This window comes from Coregonus lavaretus (genome assembly GCF_964263955.1).
Source record: "Coregonus lavaretus genome assembly, chromosome: 24".
Classification (NCBI taxonomy): domain Eukaryota; kingdom Metazoa; phylum Chordata; class Actinopteri; order Salmoniformes; family Salmonidae; genus Coregonus; species Coregonus lavaretus.
In genome coordinates, this window is record NC_140011.1 from 44,755,315 (window position 1) to 44,778,963 (window position 23,649).

General features: G+C 46.7%; 1 protein-coding gene across 1 annotated transcript in view; it reads left to right on the plus strand.

The window, feature by feature from the left end:
* tpte (transmembrane phosphatase with tensin homology) overlaps positions 1 to 23,649 on the plus strand; it is a 53,105-nt gene that overhangs the window by 15,902 nt on the left and 13,554 nt on the right. Inside the window, exons 9-15 of the mRNA XM_084140468.1 lie at positions 8 to 72; positions 329 to 389; positions 1,217 to 1,298; positions 17,874 to 17,962; positions 18,725 to 18,786; positions 18,923 to 19,003; positions 21,229 to 21,334. Coding sequence (XP_083996594.1) covers positions 8 to 72; positions 329 to 389; positions 1,217 to 1,298; positions 17,874 to 17,962; positions 18,725 to 18,786; positions 18,923 to 19,003; positions 21,229 to 21,334 — 546 coding nt within the window. The remainder of the gene's footprint in view (positions 1 to 7; positions 73 to 328; positions 390 to 1,216; positions 1,299 to 17,873; positions 17,963 to 18,724; positions 18,787 to 18,922; positions 19,004 to 21,228; positions 21,335 to 23,649) is intronic.

Here is a 23,649-nt window from a genome sequence, read left to right on the forward strand (position 1 = left end):
CCTCCAGATCGTGTCATTGCCATGTCGTTCCCCTCCTCTGGGAAACAAGCCCTCTACAGAAACCCCATCAGGGTAAGAGAACACACACAGATTACACTATAGGGAATGTTCCGATATTGTCAATACGCTAATTGACTCCTAAAGGTCAGTAATATCTCTTCTCTCCCTGCTCATCTCAGGAGGTAGCTAGGTTCCTAGCACACACACACACACACACACACACACACACACACACACACACAAGGTGACCAGAGAGGGTAAAGGGTCAGATATCAGTTAGCTGTTTTAGTGTGTAGAGAATAATCTCTTCTCTCCCTGCTCATCTCAGGAGGTGGCTAGGTTCCTAGATACCAAACATGAAGACCACTACAGAGTATACAACCTCTGCAGTAAGTACACACTGCTTCCAGTCCACTACAGAGTATACAACCTCTGCAGTAAGTACACACTGCTTCCAGTCCACTACAGAGTATACAACCTCGGCAGTAAGTACACACTGCTTTCAGTCCACTACAGAGTATACAACCTCTGCAGTAAGTACACACTGCTTCCAGTCCACTACAGAGTATACAACCTCTGCAGTAAGTACACACTGCTTTCAGTCCACTACAGAGTATACAACCTCTGCAGTAAGTACACACTGCTTCCAGTCCACTACAGAGTATACAACCTTGGCAGTAAGTACACACTGCTTCCAGTCCACTACAGAGTATACAACCTCGGCAGTAAGTACACACTGCTTCCAGTCCACTACAGAGTATACAACCTCTGCAGTAAGTACACACTGCTTCCAGTCCACTACAGAGTATACAACCTCGGCAGTAAGTACACACTGCTTCCAGTCCACTACAGAGTATACAACCTCGGCAGTAAGTACACACTGCTTCCAGTCCACTACAGAGTATACAACCTCTGCAGTAAGTACACACTGCTTTCAGTCCACTACAGAGTATACAACCTCTGCAGTAAGTACACACTGCTTCCAGTCCACTACAGAGTATACAACCTCGGCAGTAAGTACACACTGCTTTCAGTCCACTACGAAGTATATAATCCATGTCGTCCGTGTGAAACGTTCTGTTTATAATGATAAGATGTCCATGTTTATCATAATCGTTCTGATCCCAGTTCTGTGGAACGTCTGGTGATCCCTGAGGAGAGGGTTGGGAAACCCCTTCTCCTGACATGTTATTGCTGTTTTGTTGTCTCTCTTCAGGTGAGAAAGGTTATGACCCCAAGTTCTTCCACTACAGAGTAGAGCGAGTGTTTATCGACGACCACAACGTGCCTTCTCTAGAGTGAGTAGAGTACACCCTGGTACACCCAGGTTCTGTCATATGGGTGGGTGTGGGTAGGGCTGTGGTGGTCGTGAAATTTGTGTTGGCCGTTAATTGTCACACAAATCCCTGTTGTGCTGCCAGTACGCACACCGTTGAGGGGTTGTAAAAATTGTGATAATTTTAAACCGGTCCCATTTTTTTTTTTTTGGGCTAATTTAGTTGTGATACAAATCTTAGATAAGAATGTCTTAGAAAATCAAAATATAGGAGGGCCATGGGCTGCATGAAAAAGTTGCAAGAAAGGCATGTGCTCTGTTCATTGTGCTTCCTGGGGAGAGAGAGAGAGAGAGAGAACATTTTGACAAGTGGCACGTGTAGCGTTGTTGTTGTCGTCCAATCGACGCTGGGCTACAGTCATAGCGCTGTAGAGCCTCCCGGTGGAAAGTTATTAGGAGATATCAAGCTAATCAATGGAAGATGGAATTAAAATGACAGAAATAAAAGTTAAATGAGGACAGGCTACAACACAAAGAGCCAACAGCAACAGGTAGAAGGGGAGAAAGCTGCTATCTACTTAATAATCTCAGTTGTTTGTAGGAAGGGGAGAAAGCTGCTATCTACTTAATAATCTCAGTTGTTTGTAGGAAGGGGAGAAAGCTGCTATCTACTTAATAATCTCAGTTGTTTGTAGGAAGGGGAGAAAGCTGCTATCTACTTAATAATCAGTTGTTTGTAGGAAGGGGAGAAAGCTGCTAGCTACTTAATAATCAGTTGTTTGTAGGAAGGGGAGAAAGCTGCTAGCTACTTAATAATCTCAGTTGTTTGTAGGAAGGGGAGAAAGCTGCTATCGACTTAATAATCTCAGTTTGTAGGAAGGGGAGAAAGCCGCTATCTACTTAAAAATCTGTTGTTTGTAGGAAGGGGAGAAAGCCGCTATCTACTTAAAAATCTGTTGTTTGTAGGAAGGGGAGAAAGCTGCTATCTACTTAATAATCTGTTTGTAGGAAGGGGAGAAAGCTGCCATCTACTTAATAATCTCAGTTGTTTGTAGGAAGGGGAGAAAGCTGCTATCTACTTAATAATCTCAGTTGTTTGTAGGAAGGGGAGAAAGCTGCCATCTACTTAATAATCTCAGTTGTTTGTAGGAAGGGGAGAAAGCTGCCATCTACTTAATAATCTCAGTTGTTTGTAGGAAGGGGAGAAAGCTGCCATCTACTTAATAATCTCAGTTGTTTGTAGGAAGGGGAGAAAGCTGCCATCTACTTAATAATCTCAGTTGTTTGTAGGAAGGGGAGAAAGCTGCTATCTACTTAATAATCTCAGTTGTTTGTAGGAAGGGGAGAAAGCTGCCATCTACTTAATAATCTCAGTTGTTTGTAGGAAGGGGAGAAAGCTGCTATCTACTTAATAATCTGTTTGTAGGAAGGGGAGAAAGCTGCCATCTACTTAATAATCTCAGTTGTTTGTAGGAAGGGGAGAAAGCTGCTATCTACTTAAAAATCTGTTGTTTGTAGGAAGGGGAGAAAGCTGCTATCTACTTAAAAATCTGTTGTTTGTAGGAAGGGGAGAAAGCTGCTATCTTCTTAATAATCTCAGTTGTTTGTAGGAAGGGGAGAAAGCTGCTATCTACTTAATAATCTCAGTTGTTTGTAGGAAGGGGAGAAAGCTGCTATCTACTTAATAATCTGTTTGTAGGAAGGGGAGAAAGCTGCTATCTATTTACATTTTAGTCATTTAGCAGACGCTCTTATCCAGAGCGACTTACAGTGCATACATTATTTCATACTGGCCCCCCATGGGAATCGAACCCACAACCCGTGCTCTACCAATTGAGCTACATCCCTGCCGGCCATTCCCTCCCCTACCCTGGACGACGCTGGGCAAATTGTGCGCCACCCCATGGGTCTCCCGGTCGCGGGGGGGGGGGGGGGGAAATGTCCGTAGCGGGGGGGGGTCGTATTTGCCATGATGCTACTGTACTGCCCGCATCTTAGTGTTTGAAGCGGGGAGAACAGATTGAAGCGGGGAGAACAGATTGAAGCGGGGAGAACAGATTGAAGCGGGGAGAACAGATTGAAGCGGGGAGAACAGATTGAAGCGGGGAGAACAGATTGAAGCGGGGAGAACAGATTGAAGCGGGGAGAACAGATTGAAGCGGGGAGAACAGATTGAAGCGGGGAGACCAGATTGAAGCGGGGAGACCAGATTGAAGCGGGGAGAACAGATTGAAGCGGGGAGACCAGATTGAAGCGGGGAGACCAGATTGAAGCGGGGAGACCAGATTGAAGCGGGGAGACCAGATTGAAGCGGGGAGACCAGATTGAAGCGGGGAGAACAGATTGAAGCGGGGAGAACAGATTGAAGCGGGGAGAACAGATTGAAGCGGGGAGAACAGATTGAAGCGGGGAGAACAGATTGAAGCGGGGAGAACAGATTGAAGCGGGGAGAACAGATTGAAGCGGGGAGAACAGATTGAAGCGGGGAGACCAGGGCGGAAGTGAGTGCTACGGGTCGGTAATCATTGAGTTACTTTCCCTTTCTTGGGCACAGGGATGATGGTGGACATCTTGAAGCCGGTGGGGATAACGGCCTGAGCTAGAGAGAGATTGAAAATGTCAGAGAACACAACAGCCAGCTGGTCTGCACATGCTCTGAGGGCGCGGCTAGGGATGCCGTCTGGGCCGGCAGCCTTGCGAGGGTTAACAAGTTTGAATGACTTGCATACGTCCTCAGTGGAGACTGTGAGTGTGTTGCCTCGACAGCTCCTATCATGAGAAAAAGGTGTTTAGCTCATCCGGTAGACTGGCTTTGTTTTTGTAATCGGTGATGGTTAGAAGCCCCTGCTACATACGCCTCGTATCCGACCCGCTGGAAGCCCCTGCTACATACGCCTCGTGTCCGACCCGCTGGAAGCCCCTGCTACATACGCCTCGTATCCGACCCGCTGGAAGCCCCTGCTACATACGCCCCTGTGTCCGACCCGCTGGAAGCCCCTGCTACATACGCCCCGTGTCCGACCCGCTGGAAGCCCCTGCTACATACGCCCCGTGTCCGACCCGCTGGAAGCCCCTGCTACATACGCCTCGTGTCTGACCCGCTGGAAGCCCCTGCTACATACGCCCCGTGTCCGACCCGCTGGAAGCCCCTGCTACATACGCCTCGTGTCCGACCCGCTGGAAGCCCCTGCTACATACGCCTCGTGTCTGACCCGCTGGAAGCCCCTGCTACATACGCCTCGTGTCTGACCCGCTGGAAGCCCCTGCTACATACGCCTCGTGTCCGACCCGCTGGAAGCCCCTGCTACATACGCCTCGTGTCCGACCCGCTGGAAGCCCCTGCCACATACGCCCCGTGTCCGACCCGCTGGAAGCCCCTGCCACATACGCCCCGTGTCCGACCCGCTGGAAGCCCCTGCTACATACGCCTCGTGTCCGACCCGCTGGAAGCCCCTGCTACATACGCCTCGTATCCGACCCGCTGGAAGCCCCTGCCACATACGCCCCGTGTCCGACCCGCTGGAAGCCCCTGCCACATACGCCCCGTGTCCGACCCGCTGGAAGCCCCTGCTACATACGCCTCGAGTCCGACCCGCTGGAAGCCCCTGCTACATACGCCCCGTGTCCGACCCGCTGGAAGCCCCTGCTACATACGCCTCGTGTCCGACCCGCTGGAAGCCCCTGCTACATACGGCTCGTGTCCGACCCGCTGGAAGCCCCTGCTACATACGCCTCGTATCCGACCCGCTGGAAGCCCCTGCTACATACGCCTCGTATCTGACCCGCTGGAAGCCCCTGCTACATACGCCTCGTATCTGACCCGCTGGAAGCCCCTGCTACATACGCCTCGTATCTGACCCGCTGGAAGCCCCTGCTACATACGCCCCGTATCCCACCCACTGGAAGCCCCTGCCACATACGCCCCGTGTCCGACCCGCTGGAAGCCCCTGCTACATACGCCTCGAGTCCGACCCGCTGGAAGCCCCTGCTACATACGCCCCGTGTCCGACCCGCTGGAAGCCCCTGCCACATACGCCCCGTGTCCGACCCACTGGAAGCCCCTGCTACATACGCCCCGTGTCCGACCCGCTGGAAGCCCCTGCTACATACGCCTCGTGTCCGACCCGCTGGAAGCCCCTGCTACATACGCCTCGTATCCGACCCGCTGGAAGCCCCTGCCACATACGCCTCGTGTCCGACCCGCTGGAAGCCCCTGCTACATACGCCCCGTGTCCGACCCACTGGAAGCCCCTGCTACATACGCCTCGTGTCCGACCCGCTGGAAGCCCCTGCTACATACGCCTCGTATCCGACCCGCTGGAAGCCCCTGCTACATACGCCTCGTATCCGACCCGCTGGAAGCCCCTGCTACATACGCCCCGTGTCCGACCCGCTGGAAGCCCCTGCCACATACGCCCCGTGTCCGACCCGCTGGAAGCCCCTGCTACATACGCCTCGTATCCGACCCGCTGGAAGCCCCTGCTACATACGCCCCGTGTCCGACCCGCTGGAAGCCCCTGCTACATACGCCTCGTGTCCGACCCGCTGGAAGCCCCTGCTACATACGCCCCGTGTCCGACCCACTGGAAGCCCCTGCTACATACGGCTCGTGTCCGACCCGCTGGAAGCCCCTGCTACATATGCCTCGAGTCCGACCCGCTGGAAGCCCCTGCTACATACGCCCCGTGTCCGACCCACTGGAAGCCCCTGCTACATACGCCCCGTGTCCGACCCGCTGGAAGCCCCTGCTACATACGCCTCGTGTCCGACCCGCTTAACTGATCCTCCTCTTTGTCCCTATACTTGTATCTCACCATCTTGATGGATCTGCGTAGGTCGTATTTGTACTGTTTAACCAAACTATTGTCCCCGGTCACCTTGCCCTGTTTGTAAGCAGCATGTCTCTCCTTCAGTTTCTCGACAAGGCTGCCATCAATCCACGGTTTTTGATTTGGGTACGTTTTGAAAGATACTATTGGTATTACGGCATCTATGCATTTTTTTATGAATCAGGTGACAGTCGGCATATTCATTGACGTTATCTCCAGAGGCGACCCGGAACATATTACAGTCCATGTGATCAAAACAGTCTTGGAGTGTGAATTCTGATTGGTCGGACCAACGCTGTACAGACCTGACCACCGTAACTTATCTATTGAGTCTTTGTTTGTAGGCGGGGAGAAGCAAGATGGAGTCAGAATGCTGTGGTAGCCATGCTGGTTAAGTGTGCCTCGAATTCTAAATACATCACAGACAGTGTCACCAGCAAAGCACCCCCACACCATCACACCTCCCCCATGCTTCACGGTGGGAACCACACATGCGGAGATCATCCGTTCACCTACTATGCGTCTCACAAAGACACGGCGGTTGGAACCAAAAATCTCAAATTTGGACTTGACAGATTTCCACCGGTCTAATGTCCATTGCTCGTGATTCTTGGCCCAAGCAAGTCTCTTCTTCTTATTGGTGTCCTTTAGTAGTAGTTTCTTTGCAGCAATTTGACCATGATGGCCTGATTCACGCAGTCTCCTCTGAACAATTGATGTTGAGATGTCTGTTACTTGAACTCTGTGAAGCATTTATTTGGGCTGCAATTTCTGAGGCTGGTAACTCTAATGAACTTATCCTCTGCAGCAGAGGTAACTGGGTCTTCCATTCCTGTCGCGGTCCTCATGAGAGCCAGTTTCATCATAGCGCATGATGGTTTTTGCGACTGCACTTGAAGAAACTTTTTAAAGGTTCTTGAAATGTTCTGGATTGACTGACCTTCATGTCTTGAAGTAATGATGGACTGTCGTTTCTCTTTGCTTATTTGAGCTGTTCTTGCCATAATATGGACTTGGTCTTTTACCAAATAGGGCTATCTTCTGTATACCAACCCTACCTTGTCACAACACAACTGATTGGCTCAAACGCATTAAGAAACGCACAAATCAACTTTTAAGAAGGCACACCTGTTAATTGAAATGCATTCCAGGTGACTACCTCATGAAGCTGGTTGAGAGAATGCCAAGCGTGTGCAAAGCTGTCATCAAGGCAAAGGGTGGCTACTTTGAAGAATCTCAAATATAAAATATATTTAGATTTGTTTAACACTTTTTTGGTTACAACATGATTCCATATGTGTTATTTCATAGTTTTGATGTATTCACTATTATTCTACAATATAGAAAATAGTAAAAATAAAGAAAAACCCTTGAATGAGTAGGTGTGTCCAAACTTTTGACTGGTTGTGTGTGTGTGTGTGTGTGTGTGTGTGTGTGTGTGTGTGTATATATATGAAATATTTTCCTTCTTTATTATTTTCCCCTAACCTTTATTACTTTCCAACCCCACCACCCTTCCCCTAATTGGAGTAAACTAATGGACAATAATACTTAGGCTTCTACTTCCAGTTTATACATACTACATAATAATACTATATACATTTCAAGGACACAGTATATATATATTGAAGCAATATCTCAAGACATCAGTCAGGAAGTTAAAGCTTGGTCACAAATGGGTCTTCCAAATGGACAATGACCCCAAGCATACTTCCAAAGTTGTGACAAAATGGCTTAAGGACAACAAAGTCAAGGTATTGGAGTGGCCATCACAAAGCCCTGACCTCAATCCTTTAAAAAATGTGTGGGCAAAACTGAAAAAGTGTGTGCGAGCAAGGAGGCCTACAAACCTGACTCCGTTACACCAGCTCTGTCAGGAGGAATGGGCCAAAATTCACCCAACTTATTGTGGGAAGCTTGTGGACGGCTACCCGAAACGTTTGACCCAAGTTAAACAATTTAAAGGCAATGCTGCCAAATACTAATTGAGTGTATGTAAACTTCTGACCCACTGGGAATGTGATGAAATAAATAAAAGATGAAATAAATCATTCTCTCTGCTATTATTCTGACATTTCACATTCTTAAAATAAAGTGGTGATCCTAACTGACCTAAAACAGGGAATTTTTACTAGGATTAAATGTCAGGAATAGTGAAAAACAGAGTTTAAATGTATTTGGCTAAGGTGTACGGAAACTTCCGACTTCAACTGTAGGTAAACTGGGATATGACTAAAGACAGGTGTTGCCACGGTAGCAAGATCTTATCTAATTTGGCTAACTTTCTATTAAAATGTATTGTAGTGAGATCATTTCTTTCTTTCGGGATACGAATACAGATTATTTTATTGGTAATGTAAAAGTTGTATTTTTTTTAGAGATCCAATATATAATATGGTTTTAATTTTAATCCAGTGGTCAGAAAAAAACATCTAGATCCTCTGAGCCTGTGCAGGGATCCAAATTGACACGTCAATACAATGACACTTTTTATTTTTTAAGGACTAGTTTATTACTGGCCACCAATTCTAAAACTGACTGCAACTCTTTGTTTTAGGGTTGCAGTGATTTCACCAGCTGTGGTTGCCTGACGTGTATAGGGTTGAATCATCAGCATGCATAGACACACAGGTTTTTTGTTTTAATGCCAGTGGCAGGTCATTGGTAGAGGCACAACTTTACATGTTTTAATATTAGAGAAACTTCCATTAAAGAAAACCCTCTGTGTTCTATTAGATGGAGAGCTCTGAATCCACGATGTAGCAGAGGTTGAAAAGCCATTACACATCGTTTTTTTCAACAACAGGTTTATTACATTTACATTACATTTTAGTCATTTAGCAGACGCTCTTATCCAGAGCGACTTACAGGAGCAATTAGGGTTAAGTGCCTTGCTCAAGGGCACATTTACGTCATTTAGCAGACGCTCTTATCCAGAGCGACTTACAAATTGGTGCATTCACCCTATAGCCAGTGGGAAAACCACTTTACACTTTTTTTTTTTTTGGGGGGGGGGGGGGGGGGGGGTTCAAATGTCCCAGGTATTCCTTAAAGAGGTGGGGTTTCAAATGTCTCCGGAAGGTGGTGAGTGACTCCGCTGTCCTGGCGTCGTGAGGGAGCTTGTTCCACCATTGGGGTGCCAGAGCAGCGAACAGTTTTGACTGGGCTGAGCGGGAACTATGCTTCCGCAGAGGAAGGGGAGCCAGCAGGCCAGAGGTGGATGAACGCAATGCCCTCGTTTGGGTGTAGGGACTGATCAGAGCCCGAAGGTACGGAGGTGCCGTTCCCCTCACTGCTCCATAGGCAAGCACCATGGTCTTGTAACGGATGCGAGCTTCAACTGGAAGCCAGTGGAGTGTGCGGAGGAGGGGGGTGACGTGAGAGAACTTGGGAAGGTTGAACACCAGACGGGCTGCGGCATTCTGGATGAGTTGTAGGGGTTTAATGGCACAGGCAGGGAGGCCAGCCAACAGCGAGTTGCAGTAATCCAGACGGGAGATGACAAGTGCCTGGATTAGGACCTTTGCCGCTTCCTGTGTAAGGCAGGGTCGTACTCTCCGAATGTTGTAGAGCATGAACCTGCAGGATCGGGTCACCGCCTTGATGTTAGCGGAGAACGACAGGGTGTTGTCCAGGGTCACGCCAAGGCTCTTCGCACTCTGGGAGGAGGACACAACGGAGTTGTCAACCGTGATGGCGAGATCATGGAACGGGCAGTCCTTCCCCGGGAGGAAGAGCAGCTCCGTCTTGCCAGGGTTCAGCTTGAGGTGGTGATCCGTCATCCATACTGATATGTCTGCCAGACATGCAGAGATGCGATTCGCCACCTGGTTATCAGAAGGGGGAAAGGAGAAGATTAGTTGTGTATCGTCAGCGTAGCAATGATAGGAGAGGCCATGTGAGGATATGACAGAGCCAAGTGACTTGGTGTATAGGGAGAATAGGAGAGGGCCTAGAACTGAGCCCTGGGGGACACCAGTGGTGAGAGCACGTGGTGCGGAGACAGCTTCTCGCCACGCCACTTGGTAGGAGCGACCGGTCAGGTAGGACGCAATCCAGGAGTGAGCCGCGCCGGAGATGCCCAGCTCGGAGAGGGTGGAGAGGAGGATCTGATGGTTCACAGTATCAAAGGCAGCAGACAGGTCTAGAAGGACAAGAGCAGAGGAGAGAGAGTTAGCTTTAGCAGTGCGGAGAGCCTCCGTGACACAGAGAAGAGCAGTCTCAGTTGAATGACCAGTCCTGAAACCTGACTGGTTTGGATCAAGAAGGTCATTCTGAGAGAGATAGCAAGAGAGTTGGCTAAAGACGGCACGCTCAATAGTTTTGGAAAGAAAAGAAAGAAGGGATACTGGTCTGTAGTTGTTGACATCAGTGGGATCGAGTGTTGGTTTTTTGAGAAGGGGTGCAACTCTCGTTCTCTTGAAGACGGAAGGGACATGGCCAGCGGTCAAGGATGAGTTGATCAGCGAGGTGAGGTAGGGGAGAAGGTCACCGGAGATGGTCTGGAGAAGAGAGGAGGGGATGGGGTCAAGCGGGCAGGTTGTTGGGCGGCCTGCAGTCACAAGTCGCAGGATTTTATCTGGAGAGAGAGGGGAGAAAGAAGTCAAAGCATAGGGTAGGGCAGTGTGAGTAGGACCAGCAGTGTCATTAGACTTAACAAACGAGGATCGGATGTCGTCAACCTTCTTTTCAAAGTGGTTGACGAAGTCATCCACAGAGAGAGAGGAGGGGGGGGGGGGGGAGGATTCAGCAGGGAGGAAAATGTGGCAAAGAGCTTCCTAGGGTTAGAGGCAGATGCTTGGAATTTAGAGTGGTAGAAAGTGGCTTTAGCAGCAGAAACAGATGAAGAAAATGTAGAGAGGAGGGAGTGAAAAGATGCCAGGTCGGCAGGGAGTTTAGTTTTCTTCCATTTCCGCTCCGCTGCCCGGAGCTCTGTTCTGTGAGCTCGCAATGAGTCATCAAGCCACGGAGCTGGAGGGGAGGACCGAGCCGGCCGGGAGGATAGGGGACACAGAGAGTCAAAGGATGCAGAAAGGGAGGAGAGGAGGGTTGAGGAGGCAGAATCAGGAGATTGGAGGGAGAAGGATTGAGCAGAGGGAAGAGATGATAGGATGGAAGAGGAGAGAGTAGTGGGAGAGAGAGAGCGAAGGTTGCGGCGGCGCATTACCATCTGTGTAGGGGCAGAGTGAGTAGTGTTGGAGGAGAGCGAGAGAGAAAAGGAAACAAAGTAGTGGTCGGAGACATGGAGGGGAGTTGCAGTGAGATTAGTAGAAGAGCAGCATCTAGTAAAGATGAGGTCAAGCGTATTGCCTGCCTTGTGAGTAGGGGGGGACGGTGAGAGGGTGAGGTCAAAAGAGGAGAGGAGTGGAAAGAAGGAGGCAGAGAGAAATGAGTCAAATGTGGACGTAGGGAGGTTGAAATCCCCCAAAACTGTGAGGGGTGAGCCATCCTCAGGAAAGGAACTTATCAAGGCGTCAAGCTCATTGATGAACTCTCCAAGGGAACCTGGAGGGTGATAGATGACAAGGATATTAAGCTTAAATGGGCTAGTGACTGTGACAGCATGGAATTCAAATGAGGAGATAGACAGATGGGTTAGGGGAAAAATTGAGAATGTCCACTTGGGAGAGATGAGGATTCCTGTGCCACCACCCCTCTGACCAGATGCTCTCGGGGTATGCGAGAACACATGGTCAGACGAGGAGAGAGCAGTAGGAGTAGCAGTGTTTTCAGTGGTAATCCATGTTTCCGTCAGCGCCAGGAAGTCGAGGGACTGGAGGTTAGCATAGGCTGGGATGAAGTCAGCTTTGTTGGCAGCAGAACGGCAGTTCCAGAGGCTGCCTGAGACCTGGAACTCCAGGTGTGGGGTGCGTGCAGGGACCACCAGGTTAGAGAGGCAGCAGCCACGCGGTGTGAGGCGTTTGTGTAGCCTGTGCAGAGAGGAGAGAACAGGGATAGGCAGAGGCATAGTTGACAGGCTGTAGCAAATGGCTACAATAATGCAGAGGAGATCGGAATGAAATGAACTAAACATCTGGGAGAGGAGAGAGCAGGGCCTCCCTCACCAAAACTTCCACCTCAGAAACTATAATTGTTTCACTGAACCACCCGAACAAAAACTCTCCCAACTTCCACCTTTAGAAATCAGAATTGTTGTGAACCACAGCGGTTCAATGTTTCAAGGAATAGACTCAACCCACTTTATTCAGCTAGCTAACTATGACACCATAGCTAACTAGCATGCTAGCATCCAATAACACACAGTTTAGCACCAACACTTGGTCACAACAAACCACCAATAGTGTGTTAACACACTAAACAGATAATTTGTGTCCGTGTCTATTTCCTTTCATAACGCAGCAATAATTAAACGTTGGCTAGCTAGCACAAATAAATTGTATTTAGCTGCCACAGTACAGCACACAATGGCTACTGTGTTGACTCTGTTCGAAAAACGGCTAGCTAGCTAGCTTCGTGCTACACCCGGCACCGCCGAAAACAATGCTAACCTACAATAACTACCCACAACAGCCCACGATGCCTAACTATGACACCATAGCTAACTAGCATGCTAGCATCCAATAACACACAGTTTAGCACCAATACTTGGTTACAACAAACTACCAATAGTGTGTTAACACACTAAACAGATAATTCGTGTCCATGTCTAGTTCCTTTCATAACGCAGCAATAATTAAACGTTGGCTAGCTAGCACAAGTATATTGTATTTAGCTACTACAGTACAGTTAGCTGGTCGTGTTGGCTAGCTAGCAATGGCTACTGTGTTGACTTTGTTTGAAAAACGGCTAGCTAGCTAGCTTCGTGCTACACCCGGCACCGCCGAAAACAATGCTAACCTACAATAACTACCCACAACAGCCCACGATGCCTAACTATGACGCCATAGCTAACTAGCATGCTAGCATCCAATAACACACAGTTTAGCACCAATACTTGGTTGCAACAAACTACCAATAGTGTGTTAACACACTAAACAGATAATTCGTGTCCGTGTCTAGTTCCTTTCATAACGCAGCAAAAATTAAACGTTGGCTAGCTAGCACAAATATATTGTATTTAGCTACTGCAGTACAGTTAGCTGGTCGTGTTGGCTAGCTAGCAATGGCTACTGTGTTGACTTTGTTTGAAAAAACGGCTAGCTAGCTAGCTTCGTGCTGCGGGCCTATCTACAATACCTAACTACAATCTAAATACATAATTAAGCCTTACTCGACAAAGCCCAAGCTATGTATAACGCCAAACTTACCCGACGCCAGCTAACATTTGTCTTCTGCAATCAGTAGGTGTAATTAAGTACAGTAGCTACTAACTACCTAACGTTGATGGCTCAGATAATGAGGTTAGAAAAACGGCTGAATGGTAGGTAGCTAGCTGGCTTAATTACAGGTACTCTTAAGCGTGAAATAACATTGGAAACAACTCTCCACCGTTGCTAAACGTTACCAGTAGCTACCCGCTAGCTAGCTAGCCTCGTGCTTCGCCGGGCTCCGCCGTAAACAATACTTACCTACAATAATTACCTACGGAAACCTACAATAACTACCTAAATAACTACCTAAATAAACTACCTACAATACCTAACTACAACTACCTACCTACGATCTAAATACATGGTTTAAGCTTTACTCAACACCATATAAGAAGCCAAGCTTACCTCCTGCTAGAGAAAACACAACCTCTCCCGACCACAGCCAGACTGATAATGGTTTATGGTATCAAAGGCTGCGCTGACATCTAACAGTACAGCTCCCACAATAGTCTTATCATCAAGTTCATTCAACCAATCATCAGTCAGTTGTCAGTGCAGTGCATGTTAAGTGCCCTCCTCTATAAGCAAGCGGAAAGTCTCTTGTTCACTAGTTTACAGAGAAATAGCGTTGTATCTAGTCAAACTCAATTTTTCCCCAAAGTTTGCGAAGAGTCAGCAGCAAGCTGATTGGTCGGCTGTTAGAACCAGTACAGGGTGCTTTTCCATTCTTGGGTAGAATGACTTTGGCTTCCCTCCAGGTCTGAGGGCAAATCCTTTTCTCCAGACTCAGATTAAAAAATAAGACAAATAGGAGAGGCAATATCATCTGCTACCATCCTCAGTAGCTTTCCATCTAAATTGTCAATACCAGATGGTTTCTCGTTATTGATAGACAAAAAAAACATATCCACCTCACCCACACTAACTTTACAGAATTCACAATTACAATGCTTTTCTTTCTTTTTATACATTAATATGATGGCTCACAGTTTGCCTACTTTTACAATTTAAATACTGTAATTGGCAACATCCAAAAGGTTTTGTGATAAATGAGCCTTCTGATTCAATGAATGATGGAGTTGAATTAGTCTTTCAGCCCATAATTTCATTTAAAGTATTAGCTTTTTTCAATCTTAGTTTATATAATTTATCTTGGTTTCATTATACAATTTCTTCTTATTTTTGTTCAGTTTAGTCACACCATTTCTCAATTTGCAGTAAGTCAGCCAGAGATGTGCAGCCAGACTTATTAGCCACTCCTTTTGCCCCATCTCTTTCAGCCATACTGTTTTTTTCAATTCCTCATCAATCCATGGAGCCTTAACAGTTCTAACAGTCAGTTTCTTAACAGGTGCATGTGGATCAATAACTGGAAGAAACAATTTCATAAATGCTTCAAGTGCAGCGTCTGGATGCTCCTCATTACACACATCAGACCAACAAATATTTTTTGTATCTTCAACATAGGAATCAGTACAAAAGGTTTTACATGATCTCTTATACACTATTTCAGGCCCAGCCTTTGGAACTTTGGCTTTCCTGGATATAGCCACTATATTATGGTCACTACATCCAATTGGTGTGGATACAGGAACTTATGAGTGTCAGTTGGTGTATTTGTGTGAAGTGGGGCTGAAGTTAGTGACCCGAAGCTAGGCTCTCACTCCTCCCAGTCTTTTTGGGAGGGTGGACAATTACCCTTTTTATAGCGGGTGTGAGCAATGTCCCACGCTCTCTGGCAGCTTTCATGACTGGGATAAGTTATTTCCGCCTCTTGCGCACAGCTTCCGAGTAGTCCTCGTTAAGGATGATGTTGGTTCCTCTCGAGTTCTTGACTCACTCCAGAACAGCAATCTTGTCCTTAAACTTTAGGGACTTGGCCACGATCAGCCTGGGTCTGTCACCTGGGCATATTCCACCTCAATCTTCCTATGATCCATCTGCAGCTTTTCAGTGATCATTTATTTTACTTTCTCCTCAGACTCGGCCCAGTTCTCATGTGGAGACTTTAGTATGTTTTTCCCTCCTGGATTGTCCCTTTTATATATGCTGTTTTTTTTCCCAGTCATCTGCTATTATGATTCACAGACAGTGCTGATGTCATCTCGCATGGACTTCCAGTTTGTTGTCATATTGCTTCAAGTCTCTCAGGACATCCACCTCTCCCAGTGAGAACTGCAAACTGTTCTTAAGGTCCAGGACCCCTCTGGTCAAATTGTCCATTATTTTGTTAGTAGAGTCCATCAGTATTTGGACAGAGCTCTTGAAGCTATTTCTCTGTTGTTACTGTAGAACCCTTTTTCGGCAGATGGAAAACTGCAACAAACAGCAGGGATTTAGACAGCCACAAGCCCAGGACAATCGGCAGTCCCAGCCACAAGGGCTGTGTTATAGCTTTCAAGAAACCTTGCTAGATTGATAGCTAGTTAGCAGCTAGGCTAGCTGCTACGCCATGCAGACTAATGGTTGGCAGGATCCCAGGACAGACGGTAGTGGTCCCAGCAACTGATGCTAACTGGCTAACTGGCTAACTAAATTCAAAAAGGTAGCTTGCAACCAAACTTTTCAATAGAACAATCAAAACAACAAACCGAGCTCTCCCTCGTTCGAATTCTAATGGCAATATGGACAGTGTTGTTGTCAATGAGGTGTACTCGGTGGTCTACTCATCCATGACTAATACCGCTTGTTTACAAAAAGTCCCAAAACCGACCATGTAGGATTCACAAGGCACTTTCTTGCATTTATGTCAGAGTGATTAGAGGGACAATAGAGTGCTGAGCGATTTAGCGACTTGACGGTTGTTAGCAAGTTGGGAATTTAGGCCCATCATTGCCATTCATTGACATTAGGAAGACTCAACGATCACGTGGAATTTGACTGCGGTCATGACTTATGATTGGCGGTTTGGCGGTAATACGGTCACCCCGACAGCCGGAGGTGTGTGAGTGTATTTCTTTGGGCTGTGTCATATGGGTGGGCATGGGAGTGTTATTCTTTGGGATGTTTCTTAGAATGCATCCTAATAATATATCCTTTCTCCTGAAGGGTGCACTTCAGGGGTGCGTGCTTAGTCCCCTCCTGTACTCCCTGTTCAACCACGACTGTGTGGCCAAACACGACTCTAACACCATCATTAAGTTTGCTGACGACACAACAGTGGTAGGCCTGATCACCGACAACGATGAGACAGCCTTATAGGGAGGAAGTCAGAGACCTGGCCGTGTGGTGCCAGGAAACAAACCTCTCCCTCAATGTGAGCACGACAAAGGAGATGATTGTGGACTACAGGAAAAGGAGGGCCGAACAGGCCCCCATTAACATCGACGGGGCTGTAGTGGAGCGGGTCGAGAGTTTCAAGTTCCTTGGTGTCCACATCACCAACAAACTATCATGGTCCAAACACACCAAGACAGTCGTGAAGAGGGCCGACAACACCTTTTCCCCCTCAGGAGACTGAAAAGATTTGGCATGGGTCCTCAGATCCTCAAAAAGTTATATATCCACCTGGTATGGCAACTGCTCGGTAACCGACTGCAAGGCGCTACAGAGGGAAGTGCGAACGGCCCAGTACATCACTGGGGCCAAGCTTCCTGCCATCAAGGACCTCTATACCAGGCGGTGTAAGAGGAAGGCCCTAAATATTGTCAAAGACTCCAGCCACCCTAGTCATAGACTGTTCTCTCTGCTACCGCACGGCAAGCGGTACTGGAGTGCCAAGTCTAGGTCCAAAAGGCTCCTTAACAGCTTCTACCCCCAAGCCATAAGACTCCTGAACAGCTAATCATGTGGCTACCCGGACTATTTGCATTAACCCCCCCCCCCCTTTGTTTTTACACTGCTGCTACTCGCTGTTTATTATCTATGTATAGTCACTTTACCCCTACCTACCTACATGTAAAAATTACCTCAACTAACCTGTACCCCCGCACATTGACCCGTACCCCCTGTATATAGCCTCGTTATTGTTATGTCATTTTATTGTTACTTTTTATTTATTTTTTTACTTTAGTTTATTTAGTAAATATTTTCTTAACCCTATTTCTTGAACTGCATTGTTGGTTAAGGGCTTGTAAGTAACCCCTGTTGTATTCGGCGCATGTGACAAATAAAATCTGATTAGATTTGTTCACCTCCCTTTATGGCTTTAAAAGAAAACCACTTGTGTAAGGAATATGGTAGAAAGTCAATAGTTTTAAATGTGTGGGGAGGAGTGCATGGGTTCACTTCAGGGGGGAAAGACTTCAGGGGGGAAGGACTTCAGGGGGGAAGGACTTCAGGGGGGAAGAACTTCAGGGGGGAAGGACTTCAGGGGGGAAGGACTTCAGGAGGAAACTCTTCAGGGGGGAAGGACTTCAAGGGGGAAGGACTTCAAGGGGGAAGGACCAGGGGGAAGGACTTCAGACAGGGTTCAGGCTTATTCTACTTGTTCTTCACTTTTCTATCAAATAGTTTGATTGACATCTGTGTGTGTGTGTGTGTGTGTGTTCATCTCAGGGACATGCTGAAGTACACTGCCGGTGTGAGAGCGTGGATGGCAGCAGACCCCAACAACATCATCGCCATACACTGTAAAGGAGGAAAAGGTAACTTCTACGCCATCTACTGGTAATATACTGTAGTTGCAGCCAGCTGTGATGACACTGTAAAGGTAACTGGGGCTGTTTTTCATGGTTCGGGCTAGGCCCCTTAGTTCCAGTGAAGGGAACTCTTAATGCTACAGCATACAATGACATTCTAGACGATTCTGTGCTTCCAACTTTGCGGCAACAGTTTGGGGAAGGCCCATTCCTGTTTCAGCATGACAATGCCCCCGTGCACAAAGCGAGGCCCATACAGAAATGGTTTGTTGAGATCGGCGTGGAAGAACTTGACTGGCCTGCATAGAGACCTGACCTCAACCCCATCGAACACCTTTGGGATGAATTGGAACACCAACTGCGAGCCAGGCCTCCCAGAAGAGTGGAGGCTGATATAGCAACAAGGGGGGAGGGGGGGGGGGGGACTCCATATTAATTCCCATGATTTTGGAATGTCCACATACTTATGGCCACGTAGTGTATTTGCTACTGCTCGGAAAAAGAATCTCGGTAGACCAACAGCTTATGGCCCAAACAATCGACCAGTCAGCCATATTGTTTACGTTTATTTTCTTTACGAACATTGGAGTGAAACAAGCTTCTATTTTGGATTCTGATCAGGTACGACAGTTAAAGCTCAAGAGGCATTTATAAGTAACATTCTTCAAGAATCAATGTTTACATTTCAATAATTTTTAAGAAGTCCAAAAATGGATGAAGCAACTGCAGATTGCCCCCTTTTTTTAACAGTGGTGTGTGTTCCAACAGGTCGTACGGGGACTCTGGTGTGTACCTGGCTCGTTGACAGTGACCAGTTTGAGAGTGCTCAGGTAGGGCAACTCCTACACATGTTTTTGAAATTGTTAAGGTATTTCAGCACGGCACAGTATTTAAACTGGTTTAACACTAAAAAAAACACCACTCCCAGAGCTCCGGGGACTAACGCGGTTATATAATGACCCACAGGACAGTTTGGATTACTTTGGGGAGAGGAGGACAGACAAGAGCCGCAGCTCCAAGTTCCAGGGAGTGGAGACCCCGTCGCAGGTACACGTAGATATGACTTAACTCATGCTGAGTCGCAGGTACACGTAGATATGACTTAACTCATGCTGAGTCTCAGGTACACGTAGATATGACTTAACTCATGCTGAGTCTCAGGTACACGTAGATATGACTTATCTCATGCTGAGTCTCAGGTACACGTAGATATGACTTATCTCATGCTTAGTCTCAGGTACACGTAGATATGACTTAACTCATGCTTAGTCTCAGGTACACGTAGATATGACTTATCTCATGCTTAGTCTCAGGTACACGTAGATATGACTTATCTCATGCTTAGTCTCAGGTACACGTAGATATGACTTATCTCATGCTGAGTCTCAGGTACACGTAGATATGACTTAACTCATGCTTAGTCTCAGGTACACGTAGATATGACTTAACTCATGCTGAGTCTCAGGTACACGTAGATATGACTTAACTCATGCTGAGTCTCAGGTACACGTAGATATGACTTAACTCATGCTGAGTCTCAGGTACACGTAGATATGACTTAACTCATGCTGAGTCTCAGGTACACGTAGATATGACTTAACTCATGCTGAGTCTCAGGTACACGTAGATATGACTTAACTCATGCTGAGTCTCAGGTACACGTAGATATGACTTAACTCATGCTGAGTCTCTGGTACACGTAGATATGACTTAACTCATGCTGAGTCTCAGGTACACGTAGATATGACTTAACTCATGCTTAGTCTCAGGTACACGTAGATATGACTTATCTCATGCTTAGTCTCAGGTACACGTAGATATGACTTATCTCATGCTTAGTCTCAGGTACACGTAGATATGACTTATCTCATGCTTAGTCTCAGGTACACGTAGATATGACTTATCTCATGCTTAGTCTCAGGTACACGTAGATATGACTTATCTCATGCTGAGTCTCAGGTACACGTAGATATGACTTAACTCATGCTTAGTCTCAGGTACACGTAGATATGACTTAACTCATGCTGAGTCTCAGGTACACGTAGATATGACTTAACTCATGCTGAGTCTCAGGTACACGTAGATATGACTTAACTCATGCTGAGTCTCAGGTACACGTAGATATGACTTAACTCATGCTTAGTCTCAGGTACACGTAGATATGACTTATCTCATGCTTAGTCTCAGGTACACGTAGATATGACTTATCTCATGCTTAGTCTCAGGTACACGTAGATATGACTTATCTCATGCTGAGTCTCAGGTACACGTAGATATGACTTAACTCATGCTTAGTCTCAGGTACACGTAGATATGACTTAACTCATGCTGAGTCTCAGGTACACGTAGATATGACTTAACTCATGCTGAGTCTCAGGTACACGTAGATATGACTTAACTCATGCTGAGTCTCAGGTACACGTAGATATGACTTAACTCATGCTGAGTCTCAGGTACACGTAGATATGACTTAACTCATGCTTAGTCTCAGGTACACGTAGATATGACTTATCTCATGCTTAGTCTCAGGTACACGTAGATATGACTTATCTCATGCTTAGTCTCAGGTACACGTAGATATGACTTATCTCATGCTTAGTCTCAGGTACACGTAGATATGACTTATCTCATGCTTAGTCTCAGGTACACGTAGATATGACTTAACTCATGCTTAGTCTCAGGTACATTGTCTTCGTTTAAACAGGCAGCCCAATTCTGATCTTCGTGGGAAAAAAAATACTAATTAGTGAAAACATAGATGAGAATTGGGCTGGCTGTGTAAACGCAAACGTAGAGAAATAAAGGTGGTGCAGAGTGTTACTCAACAAGGCCACAGGTAACATTTGGGTCCAAAAGCTGTGCCATGCAATGTTTGAAAAGGCCATTTCTTGGCACCGGGCTAGTTTGGCACGTTACCTACTAACCCGGCCTGAAGAGCATTACCCTCGGGCTAGCCCGGCCTGAAGAGCATTACCCTCGGGCTAGCCCGGCCTGAAGAGCATTACCCTCGGGCTAGCCCGGCCTGAAGAGCATTACCCTCGGGCTAGCCCGGCCTGAAGAGCATTACCCTCGGGCTAGCCCGGCCTGAAGAGCATTACCCTCGGGCTAGCCCGGCCTGAAGAGCATTACCCTCGGGCTAGCCCGGCCTGAAGAGCATTACCCTCGGGCTAGCAGGCTAGCTCCATTTCCATCTGTGTGTGTGTTTTCTCTGTATATTTTGTGTGTGGGTTACTATGAAGTGATGATGATGATGGTGTGTGTGTGTGTTACAGAGCAGGTATGTGGGTTACTATGAAGTGATGAAGACTAAGTTCAACAGACAACTTCCTCCAGAACAGAGCCTGAAGATCAAGAGCATCCGCATCCACTCCATAGCAGGTTTGATTGAATATCTATCCACTATAATAACATCTACTCCATAGCAGGTTTGATTGAATATCTATCCACTATAATATCTACTCCATAGCAGGTTTGATTGATTATCTATCCACTATAATATCTACTCCATTGCAGGTTTGATTGAATATCTATCCACTATAATAACATCTACTCCATAGCAGGTTTGATTGAATATCTATCCACTATAATAACATCTACTCCATAGCAGGTTTGATTGAATATCTATCCACTATAATATCTACTACATAGCAGGTTTGATTGAATATCTATCCACTATAATATCTACTCCATAGCAGGTTTGCTTGAATATCTATCCACTATAATATCTACTCCATAGCAGGTTTGATTGAATATCTATCCACTATAATATCTACTACATAGCAGGTTTGATTGAATATCTATCCACTATAATAACATTCTCCATAGCAGGTTTGATTGAATATCTATCCACTATAATATCTACTCCATAGCAGGTTTGATTGAATATCTATCCACTATAATATCTACTCCATAGCAGGTTTGATTGAATATCTATCCACTATAATAACATCCACTCCATAGCAGGTTTGATTGAATATCTATCCACTATAATATCCACTCCATAGCAGGTTTGATTGAATATCTATCCACTATAATATTTACTCCATAGCAGGTTTGATTGAATATCTATCCACTATAATATCCACTCCATAGCAGGTTTGATTATTTGATAAAAACTGTAAAGGCGGCTCCACCCAGAGACATTACATACTGCACATAAAATATTATTGAGGATAAAACACAATGAAGCCCAAAGGCTTATTTCCATTGTTGTAATACCCCATAATGTCATTTTTTAAAAATGTAATGTTTATTTTTAACAAATGAATTAAAAATGAAAAGCTGAAATGTCTCGAGTCAATAAGTATTCAACCCATTTGTTATGGCAAACCTAAATAAGTTCAGGAGACAAATGTCCTTAACAAGTCACATGACAAGTCACATGATACGTCACATGGACTCATAGTGTTTAACATGATGTTTGAATGACTGCCCCCATCTCCGTACCACACACACACACACACACACACACACACACACACACACACACACACACACTAGACTACCCCCATCTCCGTACCACACACACACTAGACTACCCCCATCTCCGTACCACACACACACACACACACTAGACTACCCCCATCTCCGTACCACACACACACTAGACTGCCCCCATCTCCGTACCACACACACACACACACACACACACACACACACACACACACACACACACACACACACTCACACTAGACTACCCCCATCTCCGTACCACACACACACACACACACACACACACACACACACACACACACTAGACTACCCCCATCTCCGTACCACACACACACACACACACACACACACACACACACACACACACACACACACACACACACACACACACACACACTAGACTACCCCCATCTCCGTACCACACACACACACACACACACACACACACACACACACACACACACACACACACACACACACACACACACACACACACACACACACACACTAGACTACCCCCATCTCCGTACCACACACACACACACACACACACACACACACACACACACACACTAGACTACCCCCATCTCCGTACACACACACACACACACACACACACACACACACACACACACACACACACACACACACACACACACACACACACACACTAGACTACCCCCATCTCCGTACCACACACACACACACACACACACACACACACACACACACACACACACACACACACACACACACACACACACACTAGACTGCCCCCATCTCCGTACCACACACACACACACACACACACACACTAGACTACCCCCATCTCCGTACCACACACACACACACACACACACACTAGACTACCCCCATCTCCGTACCACACACACACACACACACACACACACACACACACACACACACACACACACACACACACACTAGACTACCCCCATCTCCGTACCACACACACACACACACACACACACACACACACACACACACACTAGACTACCCCCATCTCCGTACCACACACACACACACACACACACACACACACACACACACACACACACACTAGACTACCCCCATCTCCGTACCACACACACACACACACACACACACACACACACACACACACACACTAGACTACCCCCATCTCCGTACCACACACACACACACACACACACACACACACACACACACACACACACACACACACTAGACTACCCCCATCT